This window comes from Glossina fuscipes, unplaced genomic scaffold, assembly GCF_014805625.2.
Source record: "Glossina fuscipes isolate IAEA_lab_2018 unplaced genomic scaffold, Yale_Gfus_2 108, whole genome shotgun sequence".
Taxonomy (NCBI): Eukaryota; Metazoa; Arthropoda; class Insecta; order Diptera; family Glossinidae; genus Glossina; species Glossina fuscipes.
This window is the reverse complement of record NW_023998451.1, coordinates 17,249-34,297: the sequence shown is the minus strand read 5'-3', so window position 1 is coordinate 34,297 and position 17,049 is coordinate 17,249. Positions and strand designations below refer to the sequence as shown.

At 32.4% G+C, this 17,049-nt stretch overlaps 3 protein-coding genes and 1 pseudogene across 4 annotated transcripts; 3 read left to right on the top strand and 1 right to left on the bottom strand.

The window, feature by feature from the left end:
* Nucleotides 1-1,074: 1,074 nt before the first annotated feature.
* On the top strand, nucleotides 1,075-6,501 carry LOC119638687 (ribonuclease P/MRP protein subunit POP5). 2 transcript variants are annotated; one of them, XR_005247476.1, is made up of 4 exons: nucleotides 1,075-1,190; nucleotides 1,264-1,504; nucleotides 1,564-1,819; nucleotides 6,484-6,501. XR_005247476.1 is itself a non-coding variant. In XM_038035633.1 (3 exons), the coding sequence occupies exons 1-3, from the start codon at nucleotides 1,171-1,173 to the stop codon at nucleotides 1,738-1,740; spliced, it is 438 nt and encodes a 145-aa protein (XP_037891561.1). In that variant the 5' UTR covers nucleotides 1,075-1,170; the 3' UTR covers nucleotides 1,741-2,223. The 2 variants fall into 2 exon arrangements, 1 of the variants encoding a protein (XP_037891561.1); XM_038035633.1 differs by lacking the exon at nucleotides 6,484-6,501 and having other exon boundaries at nucleotides 1,564-2,223.
* Nucleotides 3,342-5,897, bottom strand: LOC119638683 (nuclear pore complex protein Nup88). Its single transcript, XM_038035625.1, has one exon. It carries the CDS (start codon nucleotides 5,799-5,801, stop codon nucleotides 3,609-3,611), a length of 2,193 nt encoding a protein of 730 aa, XP_037891553.1. The 5' UTR covers nucleotides 5,802-5,897; the 3' UTR covers nucleotides 3,342-3,608.
* A 116-nt stretch (nucleotides 6,502-6,617) lies between the features above and the next one.
* Nucleotides 6,618-8,843, top strand: LOC119638686 (histone deacetylase complex subunit SAP18). Its single transcript, XM_038035632.1, has 2 exons — nucleotides 6,618-6,813; nucleotides 6,874-8,843. The coding sequence occupies exons 1-2, from the start codon at nucleotides 6,748-6,750 to the stop codon at nucleotides 7,255-7,257; spliced, it is 450 nt and encodes a 149-aa protein (XP_037891560.1). The 5' UTR covers nucleotides 6,618-6,747; the 3' UTR covers nucleotides 7,258-8,843.
* Nucleotides 8,844-15,822: 6,979 nt separating this feature from the next.
* On the top strand, nucleotides 15,823-17,049 carry LOC119638701 (annotated as a pseudogene).

The following is a 17,049-nucleotide window of genomic DNA, read 5'->3' as shown; positions in this document are numbered from 1 at the left end:
TGTTATATTTATTATTATATCGCATAATAGTGAGTAGAAGAGAGTGCATGCAAATATAATAAAAATAAATTTGTTGAAAAAAGATCGATTTTCTAAATCTCTGCATACAAATTGGAAGACTTGTTAACCTTATTAAATGTTTCCAATTGTAAGAAAAATAATTATATTTGCGGTGAGCATTTTTTACTAGATACATAAAACGTATCCTATATTAACCACAGATGCGGTCTTAACACTTTATTTAGGCACGTCTGAAAAAATTGTCCATCAAAAAAAGAAGTGGAACAAATGGATGCGTGCGGATCGGACGGAGTGATGAGCTAGATGAACGAAAATATCCGATCAACATCAGAATGGTTAAGGACAAGCTCAGAGCATATTGGGTACATTAATCTAGATAATCAAAATAAATTTCCGCTAAATGGAAATAACTTTTCGAAAAAGGGAAATAAATTTTCGAAAGTTTATTTCGGTTGATTGTTTCCATTAGTTTTTACTAAATACATTTTCTGATCGTATTATATGGTAACAATATTTCTTTAAGGTCGGTTTATACTAATATTTGGTAAAATTATAATTAATTGCATGACTGTTTATGAGATTTGTATGGCAATACTTCCGCTACCTAACACAAATGATTCTATGGCAGAAAATACAATGAAGTTCGATAGCTTTTTTAAGCGCCAAATTAAATTCGTGTTAATTATCTTGAACGTACTAAACGTCAATTAGCAGGCTTAATTAAGAGTCAAACCCCCTGCGCTTTCCACGTTACATAAAGAAAGCAGAAAGGATCTGCAAATTTTTGCTAACAGACTTATTAATTACACTGTCTGCAACTCAACATGGCAAAAGTAAATAGAAAGAATCTAGGAGTGAATTTACTGATCTGCAGGCACGATTCTCATTTTTAGAGATTCTTGAACTTATGTAGAACGATAAAGTATAAAACAGATATAAAAAGCAACTTGTTTAATTTTGCTTTCGTTGTTCTAAAAATCAAACTGAACGCATTTAATGTTAATATCTGGCAACATTGCGGTCAGGGTCTCTGCTTTGCCAAACATATGTTTAGTATTTAAAGCAGTATGTGTAAAATTCTTTTTGTAAACAATTTAAAAAAAACTTCCCTTTGAGCTTCTCTATTTATGCCCTTATTTCTTTACAAAAATGGTTCGCATTAAAAATCGGTAATTGATCGAAAAGAAACGTTTATAAATGTTAAAAGAAAATAAATTGGATATGTTTGAAAAATATTTTTAGTTATATTGTGGTAGAAATAGTACCTGAATCTAAGCAACACAATGTTTTACACTACAAAGATCATGTGTTAAGTAAATGTATCTTGGCCGCTGTCCGTAAATACTATGGCGCGTATGGTCTTGGCCGCGTAGAGTTAGGTTTTTGCACGAAGTATTGTAATGAAAGAACGAAAATTGCCCTAATTCGCTGTTCACATCAATCACATAAATTCGTTACCAGCATCTTACCGCTTATAACTACGGTAATTATTTATTTACTTGAATTCCCACAAATACATTCTAAATTGTGTCTTTTTTTCAGATAGGTGACGTGCGTGCTAAGTTTCACACCATTTATGTAGGCGCTACAATAATAAACTGTAACAAATTTATTGTAAAATATCAACAAAAGTGTTTGGATCGTATTTTGGGGCAAATTGAATCGGCTAAAGAAAGACAAGATACGATAAAACGTATTATGGAATTTGAACTCAATTAAAAACTATTCATTGACACAAAAGGATGGCTCAATGTTGATTCGCTTTCAAATAGATTAACTTGGCCAAAACTTAACTTAGGTTAGGCTTGTGATTGTGGTTCCAGCTTATGAATGTATTGCGATTAAAACATATTTAAATATATTACTAAATATCGAAGAGCTAAAACGGAATGCTTAAGCATCTCGTCCACATCACAATCTTGTCTACGTTGAGTAAAAAAATGTAGAAAGCTTTCTGTATTTAACGTTAAACTAGTTAACAGCAGACGTATATCCGAATTCTTCAAAGTAGTAATATCCGAATAATTTGTCGAAGTTATGTTACAAAAATTTTATTTTAATAATTGTAATCATTAAACTTCAAACCTTATTTAACACACTCCATTTCCTTGATCTAGATCGACTCGCTATTGTCACATTATCTGTGTGTCATAAATAAATAGAAAATAATAGAGCTTGCGACAAAAATAATAGGGATTGCGAGTAAATTGTTAACAATTAGCAGAGAGAGACAAAACCGGTATGTTTTGTTACTGTTCCTAACGTCAATCATAGTATGTTATCTCTCATCGAAGCCATTAGTGATGAGAAAAATTATTAAAGTTAGAGCGAACATATGTAACATATAGAAGGGCGTAAGACAGACCCCGTTTTATTAGACCGATTGATTCAGAATCGTGATCTGAATTGATTTAAGTTTTTCTGTCAGTCTTATGTCTGTCCGTGTAAGTTTCAGTTCAGGCTACAGGTCGCCATTTTTAAGATGTTGTGGCAAAATTGGTACAGTGACGTATTTTGGCCCAAAGATCAACGTTATTGGAAATGATTCGAATCGGCCCACTTTTTCGACCTCCTCCCACATAACTCTCTATTCTGAGAAGTAGATATATGGGAAAAAATTGCAATTTTTAAAATCTCTCGGCAAAAGTGGCTAAGTAGTAGTATTTCGGCATTCTACATTGGTATGAAAACTTTGAACAGGCTAGGGAAATATTTGAACCCCTTTTCATATAAAGAAAACTGAAGTTCATACGACCAAAAGCTATAATTTTCATCGTGAAGCATTGTATATTTATCATCATAATAGCAATTTAACATAAAAAATGCCCTCTACCAAATTTGAAGCGTGTTGGCCTATTTTTTGGATAGTACCTCAATAAGGATATTCACGAAAATTTATCATTTATAGAGCAGAAAAGTCTAAGTTTTAATATTTAGTGAGGGAAATTGATCCATGATATTATAGCAACTTCATGCAAAAATGAACACTGCAAAATTTCGATCATCTACGTCTATTTTTGGATCCTGCCCTATGTAAGGATTAAACTTGTACTATTTTAGGTTGCCTTCTGGACTCGCTACCCCATAAATACGGCCATGAAAAATATGCCTTTATATAGAAACAAGATATAATTTTTTGTTCTATAATAAAAACGTGTTAGACAATGTGGTGTAGGGTATTTATCGATCGGTCTTGCCCGATGATAATATTTTTACTTGTTGCCAGTTAGACTAAAGTCAGATCAGGGGTGCAAAACTCCATTCTACTCATATATAACGAATACATTTCTTTAAATATTGTGCAAGCGTACTTACTCCCAAACAAAATATTCCACTGTTTTCCACATTTTTCACACGGTTTCAAATTTCCATTGACATTACCTTGTTGCTTCAATTTATTTTGCTAAATTATAATGTTTTCATTACTGACTTGACTTCTGCAAATATATGACAAAATTTGGAGCATTCCCTCGTTTATTAATTCTGAGCAATTCTGAGCATTTAATAAATGATACAGAATACAAAAATAATTTGCTTAACTTGTGATAATGTTTAACGTAATGATCTTTTAAACGAAGTGGAGCCTTTTAAGAGACAATTTTGCCAATACGTTTCACTTCCATTACTTGGCTGTCGATTTCAGTATTTATTTGCAATAGAATATCTTTAATGGTGCGTTCTTGTGCTTCTGGTAGTTCGTACGTTTTCATGTTCGAATTTTCTTGATATTTGGCAATTTGATAATTTTGTTTATTAATAGTATTTTTATATTTCTCAAAAGTTGATGACATTTTTTTGGTAAAGTCATTTAAACGCTCAACTTCTTTGGCGAACTCTTTCTGGGCCAAATTATTTCCAGGTAAACGTGTGTTAGCCTGTCGCATTAAGTCTTGATATCTTTTTGTTAAAACTTCCTGTTGCTCACGTAACTCTTCAAATTTCTCGGCTAACTTATGAGCATTATCTCTAATTTTATTGCGTTCTTCTTCTAAATCACTAATGTCTTGCTTTTGCCGTTCTTTCCACAGCTTTAAGGTAAGTATACGCTTATTGAATTCAGCTCTGACCAATTCATGTTTTTTCAAATATTGTGTTCGCAAAATTTTAATAGCTTGAATGAGCAGTTCATTACATTCTTGAGGAGTGGGCGAAGACGATTTATCTAACGACAATATAGGTTGAGTAACATCACGTTTCAATAACCTACGGATGTCATCTACAAACGAGGTAGATAACAATTCATTTAGTTGGGAATGCTGTTGTTCACTTATTGCATTTGCCGCGGAAATCGTTTTCGTCGATGGAAGAGTGCTCAATAACTTCAAGTCTATAATCAATTTCAGGCTTAGGACTTGACCGCTGGAAAGCAGCAAAACGGCACAATTAGGCATTTGCATAATGACAAAACCTAAAACAGCATTCACACGATTTCCTGAATCGATTTTAGTACATACTACATACTCCGCATGGGAGGGGACGCAAATCGAATTGATATCGCTGGTAATTTCGTTTTCCAAAAACCTTTCCAATTCAGCTATAAAATTGATTGTTACTACATGCAAGCCAGTATTGTGATAGGCGAAATAACGTAACTCGTTAATGAAATCCCTTTTCAAAAAAATAGGACAATAATATCCCTGATTCGTGGTTTCCTTCGGTAAACCAAGTTCTAATTCTACAGTTTCCAAAATATGGACTGTCCATTCACAAGGATGAATAATCAGGCTTTCGTCCACTTCATCGAAGGAATTTTCTGCAACTTCAGCTTCCAAAAACATAGCATGATGAAGCTTACCATTAGTTTCGGCTATAACCAAAGTAGGCGGCAGAGATGGTACAACTAATAGAGAACAATAATCTACTCCATAATTATCAGTTGAGGATGGCGTTATCGTTAAGGGACCTTGTAAACGTGGCTTTTCCGTATCCAATCCTGCCATTAAAACATATATATTGCCATTCTCTCTTAAAATCACTAAAGGCCATTGTATCTTCTTCGGCTTGTGCTGCGAGCTTTGAATTGTTTTATTAAGTAAAGTACTGCTACAAGTCTTTGATATTATGGCAGTATTTTGCTTCGTACTAACGACAGAAGTGGAAGCAGCAGTTACATTAAAACCTATTTCATCTGTTTCTGTAGTGACGGGCGGTGCAATATCAAAATCTATTACATTTACCTCCAAAGAATATACAATAGAAGCGTTGGGATTTGTGTCGTTTCTTAACGGCAAAGGACCCACTTGCCAAACATGACGTAAGCTGGCATTATCGTAAACCCTTATTGTGTTGTCCGAGAGCAAAGCTAAAAGATGTGAGTCGGTTGGCGAAGCTGGATGCCAACGCACTTGCAGCAATTGTAAGTGCGGATTATTGTTAAATAAATGAGTGCCCAAATTCGAAGTTCGGCAAGTGATTTGGAGTTTGCCTTGCATAAATTGACCCGTAGCACCCCAACGACACGGTAATTCCATTATGCAAATGCCACGCGAGCCAGCTAAAGCGATTAAAGTGCCCTCGTTGGAGCTTATAACACGCTCTACATCGAATGTTAAATGTGTTGAAGGGATAAGCGTTTGATAATTTATGCTTTCATGACCTTTAGCTATTGCCGTGCGCCAATTTACTACCAGTAAGCAAGATTCTTGTGAATCCCAGACATATAGCAGATCATCTTTAGATTCAAGCAAATTTTGTGAATGCTGTCTTTCCACCGGCAGGCTGTTACGTATTTTAGCAAACATTGCCGTTTGATTAAGTTCTAAAAAGTCAGTACTCGACATTTTTATTTATTTTATATTATTAATTTATTTGATCTGCTGTAAACACAAGTTGCTAGAAACTATTCCGATGATTTTCCTTCATTTTATCAAAACTCATACAAAACAAAAAACGCGCACCAAACAAACTCGTATGAACACATGCTCTGTATGTTGGTTGTTTACATATGTATTAGGTGCTGTAATGTGGTGTGTGTATTCTGTATATGTTGGTAGTTTCCAAGACAACATTTTTTGTTATATCATTTTTTTTCGATATTAGGTAGCTTTGTAAATGTAACCTACAGTTATAAGCTAGAAAGCAGATCTTTGCGAAATTACGATTCGAAGAAATGAAGTTGTTATGTTCTCAGATTCCACAAATATATAGGCTTCTCGTGTATAATACGATTGGTTCATATCGCGATGTAAAGACACATTTTTGTTTATTTAAGTAACACGTAATACGGATTAAGGCAGTGTGTACGGTATTATACAAAAACTTAAAATGCACATTTGTTTGATGGCATGGACCTCGTTCCAAGCATATATGCATATAAATGAAAAAGTAACTTAGTAACTTAATATTTTAATCCATTTTTTTTCTCAAAGTTGATGAAAAGCCCTTCTTGATAGTTATTTGGCGTAGTTGCATGTATATATTGAGTGTTTCAAATCGTGTCATGCCAAAACTGTTTTATAGCAGATTTTGCACCGTGTTATATCGGAATCGTATTAAACGGTGGACGACTTTGCTTTGCTGTTATTATAATTAATGTAGCTGTTCGATAACACTGACGATGGCAGAGTTTCTTTTACTACAGATAAGTAACACACGGCAATGTGATCCCTATACTCGATAACATAATGTTATCGCTTAACAAACTTGGGTACAAAACCAAAGCAAAGCATTTCGTCGCTATTTTATAATTTTATAAAGTTAACACTAAAGTTTAAGTGAAAATTAAACATGGCTAATGTCGAATCGATGATTGTTGAAGAGAAACCACAAATTAAACCAGTTGATCGAGAAAAGGTTAATAATATATTTAATCTGTATGACTTACAATAGTTAATTCGATTGATTTCATTACAGACCTGCCCATTGTTGCTGAGGGTATTTTGTTCTACGGGTCGCCATCATTCTGTTTCCGAATATATGTATGGCAATGTGCCGAGCAACGAGTTACAAATATACACTTGGATGGATGCCTCATTACATGAACTTACCTCTTTAGTGCGCGACGTTAATCCAGATACCCGTAAAAAAGGCACGTATTTCGATTTTGCCATAGTCTACCCAAACTATCGAAATAATCATTTTCAAATGCGTGAGATCGGCGTGACTTGCACCGGCCAAAAAGGAGCGGATGATAACAAAACCTTAGCACAAGCAAAATTTTGTATTGGTGATTTTCTTGATATATCAATAACACCACCGAATCGTTTACCTCCTATTAGACGTCAACGACCATATTGAGTAATTCAAGAAATAAATTAAAGGCATTTTTTAGAAAATTATTTTTGTAAATTTCAACTCTATGCAGTATTTGTTTTTCATTTTAAGATTATTTGTTAAAAATTCTGAAATAGCTTTGGTTGTTTTCAATTCCATCATATAATGATATATTTGTAATCTTAATTTACATTAGCGAGCGGAAAATGTTTACCTAGGGAAATTATTGCACAAATTTACATAACTGTTTATAGTCCATGCATTGGAAGTGGAATGACTGGTAGATTAACAATTTTAACATTTGCTGTTTATAGCGGGCAACATTTCTTCCTTTCTTTTATACAATAAAAAAAGAAAAAAATTAAAACGAATGCAAAGAATAAAGTCGATCTTGGGATATCGACAATAACGGGGTGACAATATAGTTGTCAGTCCATGTTATTAATCTTAAAAGCACAGACTTCCGAAAAGTTTGCGTGCATCTGTACAACCCATACGTGCAATCAATTTTTGTTGTAAATGAATATTTCTGTGTTATTTCTTATTTATTTTTCTATTTTTACGAAAATTAAAACGTACGCTTTCCAGTGGGATGTCTTAGAAACTTCGTTAGAATTTAAAAAACTGGGGAAGGAAAAAAATAAGCGAACTAAAAAACGAAAGACATCATTTCTGATATAGAAATTGGTTGAAACTGGACGCAGGGACAGACTGTTGATATACAATTGATTACCACCTCTAGCGAATTAAAGGGACTAATTGCAAATGGAGTAAAAAGGAAAAAAAAATTAATCTACTTACCTTTCACAAATCACGCAACTTAAACTTAGTGTTCGTTTTACTGAATGCAAGAGCAAAGTTGAATTCGAATGCCACGCCTATAAAAATTGTATAAAACTATTGAGGAGACGTACAAGGGGAGATGAATGACGGACTTTCCAGCTTCATTGCAGCGAGCAATAATGGATTTTTGAGCAAGAAAAACATTTTCTGGCGGAGGCCATCACTAGTCGCCACAATTTCATCCAAATTGTGCATACCTTTCTGGTTTTCAATTTTTGGTATAATTTTAATAATTTTACCTTTTTCGCTCAGAATTTTGAGTATCTCAGTTATGGAATTACCATCACATATGAAGGAGGCGAAAATCTGAAACGACTGGTACGCCGCCAACAAAGCGCTGCCAATCGTTTATAAACGGATGTGATGTTTATGAAAATGAAAATCAAAAAATTAAACGAAGAAAGAATGGTAAAATCGAACTTATCGATGGAGATAAAGATAAAGTTATTGAAGACAGTGGTAAAACACAAGATGCACGAACAACAAGCACCTTATTGAGCGAAGAGTGCAAATGAAAATATGAAGAAACAGGTGCAGAGTAGCGCAGACGTAAAATTTATAATAGCATCAAGAGATTAACATTAATATATTGTTTTAAAATCACATTTCTTTATTGTATTTTCATTAAATATTCCCTCCCTGTAAATATTTTAAACAATTCTAAAATGTAAACTAATTTAAAGTGAATAATATGTGCTCTATAATTATAAGATCATAATTTGCATTAATATAATAATCTGAAGCTAAAGGTTATACGATTATATTATAAAAAAAGATTAAGAAAAAAATAAAAATTACATTTCGCAACTACTGGGAGGGGTTGATGGAAGCACGTTATTAAAAATTTGACATTAAATTAAATAAATATAATAAATAATACATAATTTATAAATATAAAACTCTAAGCTATTTAAAGATAGCTTCACTTTAAGCTCATTTGTATGTGTGTAATATAATTAAAGCTAAGTACATTTAAGCCATAAACACAAAAGAAGGATACACCGATAATTCATTGAGATTACAATATACAATTAAAACTTTTATTATTCGTTGCTTTTAACAAATGGAATTTTTTTGTTGAGATAGTTTCGAGTATATTTTACTATATACCTTTTATAATTATATATTTAAAATGTGTGTGAATAAATATATCAACACTTATACAAAACTACATGAACTTGTTGGTTGTTCAATACTACTTGTTAATTAATTGTTAAAAATTTTCTTTGTAAAATATTTTCGGTTGTTTTACATACTTTAGATATATGAAAGCATATATATGTATATATAAATATATATATATATATATATATATACGGGTGTTGTATGGCTCTACTGTATTTATATTAACGTATATATATGTTGTATGATTCTAGGAGGCTTTTAAAAATGCGGCTTTCAGTATGTGAAAGTACTTTGTTAGACGTATTTTTTTTTTCTTAAATTAAATTATAGTCTTTAAAGCTACTACATAAAAAAGATAACATTATATTTGAACTTGTATTGTTTTCGAATTTGAATTGACTTGAAGTGTTTTTAAAATTAACTGAATGTCCTATAAATGACTTAGAGCAGTAAAAAAGTATGAGTTTTATTAGAAACAATAATTTTAATGAGATAATTTAAGAACATTTATTAATTATATTTAAAAAGTAATCAATTTTTATCATGACGAATTGTTCAGGTCCTTAAAATGTTGCTGAAAAACGATAGACACATAATATGTCTGTTTTTCTTCCGTTACTGGTCTATGTAGTGCTGTGTATGATGGAAATAATTTAACAACAAAGTTAATTTCGGGTAATTGCCAGCATTTTTAACTACCCGAGCGAGCGTATGTAATTATTGCTGTTTTATCACGACACACGGCGTCGGAGATGCAAATTTTTTTTCTTCACCAAATCAGAAATGAAGCAAATGCAATAGAAAATGAGATGAGTAATAAAAATGAAACAAAAATATTTACTAAACGAAAGTGAAAGGAGAAATTAAGAGAGAAAGTACCTATGTAAACGATGACTTGTTTGATCAAACTTGTTCGTCTCTTGTTATATTGTGGAATCTGGGCGGCGAATGTGCGTAATTTGTGGGAACTGGGCGGTCAACATGTGGAATCTAGGAAGCCATCATCTATGATTACGTATGTATAGCGACGTTTATTTTTATGAATTAAATACACATGGAGCGTTTGTTTTTGTTTTTCTCGTTAATATATGAATTTTTTGATTTTTCTTAATATTATTTTATATTCGTATTTATTCATAATTTTTTTTGCTCTTAAACATACATTATTCTATCATTGTATTGTATTCTAAATGCATTTGTTTTCTTTTATTATTATTATTATTATTATTTTAATTGTAGACTAATGAACTGAAATAAAAAAATAAATTATTCTCAGAAATTTAAATTTCATTTTAAGCTACATATAAGGTGTATATTTCTTTAGAGAGCGTACCACGTTAAGGCGTTTTAAATCTTGCACGCAATCGATTCCTTGCAATTAATTTGCATTTTTCTAACCGCCAGATATCCCATGTGCGTGAAATATACACAAATGTTTCATCGAGTCGAATTTTTGCAGTAAGATCTCATGCTACATATTGGTTTATATTCGTTTATAAATTGAAAATAAAACGAGTCGCAACACGCACACTACAATAGAGTTTGCGACAAAAATAATAGAGTTTGCGATAAATATAATAGAGCTTACGACAAAAATAATAGAGCTTGCGACTAAAGATGATGAGAATGATAGCGATTTGGAGGCAGAGTTGGCTGCTATAGCTAGGGATGATGGAAAAGTTACACTACCCTCACAATGTTCTTTAACAATGTAAGCCAACAAATTTAACATTTCTTCTCTTTGTCTTCCTCGTGTAGGTAAAAGATCCAAAACGTGGAATGGAACTTGCTTTTTGTATTTTCATTTCACAGTCTTTCGGTAGAAAGGAATGCCTAGATATCAAAAATTTGTTATCTATCAATATAATTATTTGGTTAATGTTACGATAAGAATCACTGCAATCTATTGCGTGTTTTTGAATTCTTATATCCTCGATATACATTAAAATGCATGATACCACTTTCTATTCACTAATTCGCAATGCAGTGTAGTTGGGATTTGGCTATGATGTATATACCATAGGGAATAAAAAAGGCGATCCTTAAGAGCGCCAATTAACCTCAGCATTCTCATTGTTATTCTGGCATTCTTGGATACTATTGAGGTTGAATTCATAGACGCTCTTTCAATATTTTCTCGATTGTCAATAAATACAGACTCGCTTTTTCAAATCAACTCAACTGGCACCAAATGCCGCCTCGCTCTTTGCCTTTTTTTAAGCACTTCGCTTTTGAAACATATAATTTGTCCCTTTTTGTTTTTTTTTGTCAATTGTCACCAAATTCAGACTCTCAAATGGAACTAAATACTTACTTACTTACTCCGCACGTAGAGGCAAATGGATAGACAGACAGAATTGGGCTAATGGCATACAGATATTTGATAACTTGAAAACTATATGATTAACGAGATAGAAGACTTGATCCAATAAAGATTAAGTTTGATGATTAGCACAAAAAGCTCAATTGTTTTTCTTTTTTATTTGTGAAAAAGTTTTTATTATTTCTATGAATTCATTAATTAAGAATTTTCATTTTGCTTTAAATATGGTTTTGAATTTTTATAAGTGTCGTGTATGTATCCCAAAAATAATTTAAGTAAATTCTGATACGATTTATTAGTCACCAAATCACCCAAATCCATACTGTTAAGAAATTTATCCATTACAGGTAGAAAATTTTTGCACTCATCGTCCGAAATTAAGAAGCAAAACTCATAATGTCAGACGCTAGCTAGTTCGGCAGTAATGGTGGGTTTTAATTTTCTGTCCAACAAGCACTGACCATATAATTGAACTCGAAAACTGCACGCTCAGAAATCTTTATAGAGACGGGCGGACGATCGAAACTTTCTTACCGAACTGGCTATAGTCTCCTTTGCCTCATAATTTTGTGTGGGAGATGCCGCAGGCTGATTCTCAGGCCTCTAAACCTACCTTTCTCTCATTAAAAACGATACTGGACCATATTTTTAGTAAATTACAAACAATTAAGTTATCATAATATAATACTAACAATAAGAAAAAAGTAATATAAAATTTGATGTAATTATTACTATTATAAAATCACTTTCAACGTTGAAAAAATATGGTCGCAATAATACACGCAATCCTAAAAAACGTACACATTAACTTACACTATAAAAATAAGAAAATGCCAAAAGAACATAATGTGATGACGATGGGATACCGTTGCTGATGATCGGGTACTGCTGATGACGTAGTGGTTTGTATCCACATCTACAATTTTTTCTCTTCTCTCTCACAAATCATCACAAAACTTTTACCTGTAGTGTTCTTATGCTGCAAAGCTCACACTAATTACGTCCATAAATAAAATCGTCAGTATTTTATTGCTCACTTTTACAATCCTTGCAAGTTTTTTTCAGCTCTTTATGGATTATTTATATGAATTTTTTTTTTCCATTTTAATTACTCCAACATGTAATATTTGTTGTACTTGCTATCTTATACCGTCTTGTTGAACACTATAACAATCTTAAAGGAATTAACAAGAAAATTGTTAAGTAATGGATATATCAATGCTCAAAATCATTTTTTGGGACTATCGCAGAGTTCGCAATACATCCATCGAGATGTGTGTTGAGATTTTTGACTCCTTAGTCAACTATAGTATTGATATATGCCTACTTTCTGAAACTATATCAAAATATTCCCACAGTTTATTTCATCCGACCTATGTTTGCATAAGGCGTGACGAAACAACATAGTCGGCCAATGTTTAAGCTTCTCGGTTCTCTAAGAAAATTTGTATTTATACATATCTCCACGTATTTACATTGATGAATTGGGATTTAAATTTTGATTAACGCTAAAGGTAAAATATTCAGCTTAATGGAGTTTCATAAAGCCAGTTCAAAAAAAAAAATAAAGCACTAAACATAAGCATAGAAAATACTTCCATTGAGAAACAACAAATCGATAGTTTTGTGCAATAATTCATGCGCCGGCTTACAGCTATCGACATTGAGTAAACGTGATTTGAATATGTTACACCGCGGATTATTTTTTATACAATATGCAATTTTTCTCATTTCTATTACAGTTCGACGCAACTATCTCGGATTGTTTTCTGTATATTCCACAAGAAGTTCTCACTTCTATTTCAGTTCGACGCAACTATCACGAATTATTTGCTATATATTCCACATGTAGTTCTCTCTTTCATTACAGTTTGACGCAACTATCACGGATTATTTTCTATGCAATATGAAATAAATTTTACAATCGAAACTGTGTCGATAAATAAGTTCAAAAATGATTTCAAAATAATAACTTTATCAACAATTTTGTTCCCACACAGCCATGCATGCCTACCGTTTAAGTACAGTACAGTATACTTTGTAAACCTTTATTTTGCTTTCAATTTATAATAATTAAAATATATTGAAAAGAGAAAAATAATTTAAAAGTCATTCGATAATTTTACGTTATATACATATTGATGTATATAAAAGTATAGCTAGTTTTTCTTTCTTTAACTTTTTTTAATCATATTTTAATAAATTCTACCGATAAAATAGTATAATAGCACACACGTTAAAAAGAAAAACAAAAAAAAAACAAAAAATTTGCAAAATTTCGTTGCTTTTTATATGACTTTAGTTATTTCAGACTTTGATTTTATCTCATTAACGCAAGAATACGTTTAATAGATTTTTATGTTAACAAACGTTCATCATTTTATAAAAATTAAAAAAAAAAAAAGTATAAAATACTTTGAACATTACAACCGTTAGAGCCACCAAGGAAAGCTTTTTTCTGATTCCGATCATTGTTAAATAATTTTGTACGTAAAGATGAAAATGATGATTCCTTACGATAAGGTCTATGTGTTCCGGTTTAGTATATTTTATGTTATTTCCTGAATTGTTGATGGTCGTGCACTTTAAAGCACATTGCACTACGTACGGCAGTTTGGTGGCGTACAGTATAGCTTTGTTTGTGCTTTTGTCAGGCAGCGAGGCCTTACTCGACTTATCTGCCCTCATACATTTCTCTGGTTATGATGAAGTTGAACAAAAGCAACTGTTTCCGTTTCGTACAATGATTATGATTATGAGCTTGATAACTTTGATAGTGGTTTCTAAGTGGGACTAAGTGGACTGAATATGCAAAATATTTTACGATTTCGATTAAAATACAATTGATTTCATTGTTTTTTTAAGAATGATGTTTGAGTGTGACAAACTGCCACCTAGTTACGAGATATGTATTGCATGTAGGTGAGCCAGCTGAATCTGGAAAACAGGTAAATTAATTAGTTTAAAATAAATTTAATTATGTTTCAAAGTTATATGTGAGTGGCGTCAGTCAGACAACTTAACCTCTATCTCTTTTTCATAAACCATTTCAATATTTAAAGTACATTTTATACCAATCTTTATCGATTATCAATTATGAACTGCCTAGAAAAATATTCACATACGTACTGGGCATACAATAGAGAAATAGAGAAAATACCAAAGTTCAGCGAAAACGCACCTCGTCGCAATTTATATAAATGCAATGTTAAAACTCCAAGTCCCGTCAAAATGCGGACATCTGTTCGAGACCGTTCGTATGCCGGGAATGTGAATGATTTTCATTGATTCTCACATGTTTGGAATTTTTATATAAATTATTGAGAATCATAGACGCTTATTCTCAGATGGAGGCATTTTTTACACGCTTATTCTCAGATGTAGGCAATTTTTATACAAATGCATGTTCAAGTATTGATGTTTGGAATTTTTATACAACTTAGAAAAAAAGGGTTGCCTGTGTTGTATGTGGACACAATATTGCTTATATTGAGATTCTATCGTACCATAGACAGATCAACATATTATATAGTATATATATCACTTACACGACAATACTTATGATTAAAAGAGATTTCATTTTTTGCTTTAGTTACATTAGATTTTGATTTTGAAAATTTTCAGTTAAACGTTATTTTATATCGTGGGTATATTTGTTGGTACATATTCAAGAAAATTAGCTGTAAATTGTCCCTGGCGGCCATTTGATTCGCCAAATAACCAGTCTTCATTAATTCTATATAATATAGTAACTATATAGCTTTCCTAATGCAATGAAATGAAAATCAAAGAGTGCATCGAATGGATACGAAAACATCCAGAATTAATTAAACGACTGTGCTGGATAATGTGTATATGTAAAATTGACGAAACCTAAGTTTCTATGCGAACGTGGACTACCTATTTCACATTTAAGCAAACTGAATGAATGGAAAATCCCAAGTATGCATTGGCCCAAAAATTGATTGGTCTAATGGTAATGAAAAAAATATTTAATTTTTAATATCACTTAGTAAAAGTAACAAAGTATTGAACACAGTGAAAGACAAACTTGCTTTGTCGCCGTCCCTTGTTAATTGTCATAATTATTCTGTTGTGACTTTCAACAAAAATTTTTTTTAAAAATTATTTATAATTATTATACTTTTAAGCCTACGTCGTATTTTTCAATTGTTGCTTTCATTTGTTGCATTTTAGCTTAGTTCCAAAAATAGTCAATGGCGGTATTGCTGGTATTATCGGTATGTCTTTCCTTTGGATTTGGTGAAAACTGGTTTACAAAATTAACAAATAGGACCAAATGACGAGAAAATGTATAAAAACATGTACGTACGTCTTAATGCATTTGTTTATAAATTTTCAAATTTTTATTTATGCAAAATTTTCTGTTTTTCATATTAGGTTTGATTGCTTCCGAAAGACATATCGAGCTGAAGGTTATTTTGGCATGTATCGCGGTTCGGCTGTAAATATTTTATTAATTACACCCGAGAAAGCGATTAACCGCTAACGATTACTTCCGGCATAAGTTTACGACTTCAGATGGCAAACTTCCAATCAGTAGTCAAATGCTTGCTGGCGGTTTAGCTGGTGCTTTTCAAATTATTGTTACCACTCCTATGGAGTTATTAAAAATTCAAATGCAAGACGCTGGACGTGTTGCGGCCCAAGCTAAACTAGCCGGTAAAGTTGTCGAAAAGGCGATAGCTACAAAAATGGCCCAACAATTGCTTAGGGAGAGGGGTACTTATTGGTTTATGCAAGGGTATCGGAGCAACTGGTTTGCGAGATGTTACATATTCGAATGTCTGCTTTCCCATGTTTGCCATGTGTAACGAATTAGGACCACGGCGTAAAGATATTTCTGGCTGAGCAGTATTTTGGTGGTCATTTTTATCAGGCCTAGTGTCCGGTTCATTTGCAGCGCTATTTGTCAATCCTTTGGATGTGATAAAAACACGCTTGCAAGCTCTTAAAAAAGCGGATGGTGAAAAGGAGTTCAAGGGCATCACTGATTGTATAACGTAAGTTTTAAGTGCGAGTCTTCGCTAATTTCTTCCGTCTGTGACGCTTTGCGCCGATAACGCTGACAGAAAAACCGCCATCACTTCTTTGTGAATATAGAAATCTGACTAGATCGCAATATAATGTGCTGTAATTCATTTTTCCCCGTGTATGACTACAGCGAACATATTAAAAGTACTTTTAAATTTAAATGATAAAATCACTTATTTGTTTTTTGTTTTAAAATTTTCAGGAAAACTATGAAATACGAAGGTCCCACCGCTTTCTTTAAAGGAGTTTTGTGTCATATGATAGTTATTGCTCTATTATTTGGCATAGCACAGATGGTTTACTTTTTGGGTGTGGTTGAAACGTTAATGGGCATCAAGACAAACCAGTACTAAAGCAAGTAATAAAAGATTTCCAGCACTTTCTATCTACTCTTTCAAAAGATTCTTTCCTTCTTCTTCATAAAGTGAAGTGTGTGTGTAATTGCAGAAACTCTTGCCTAAGATAATTAT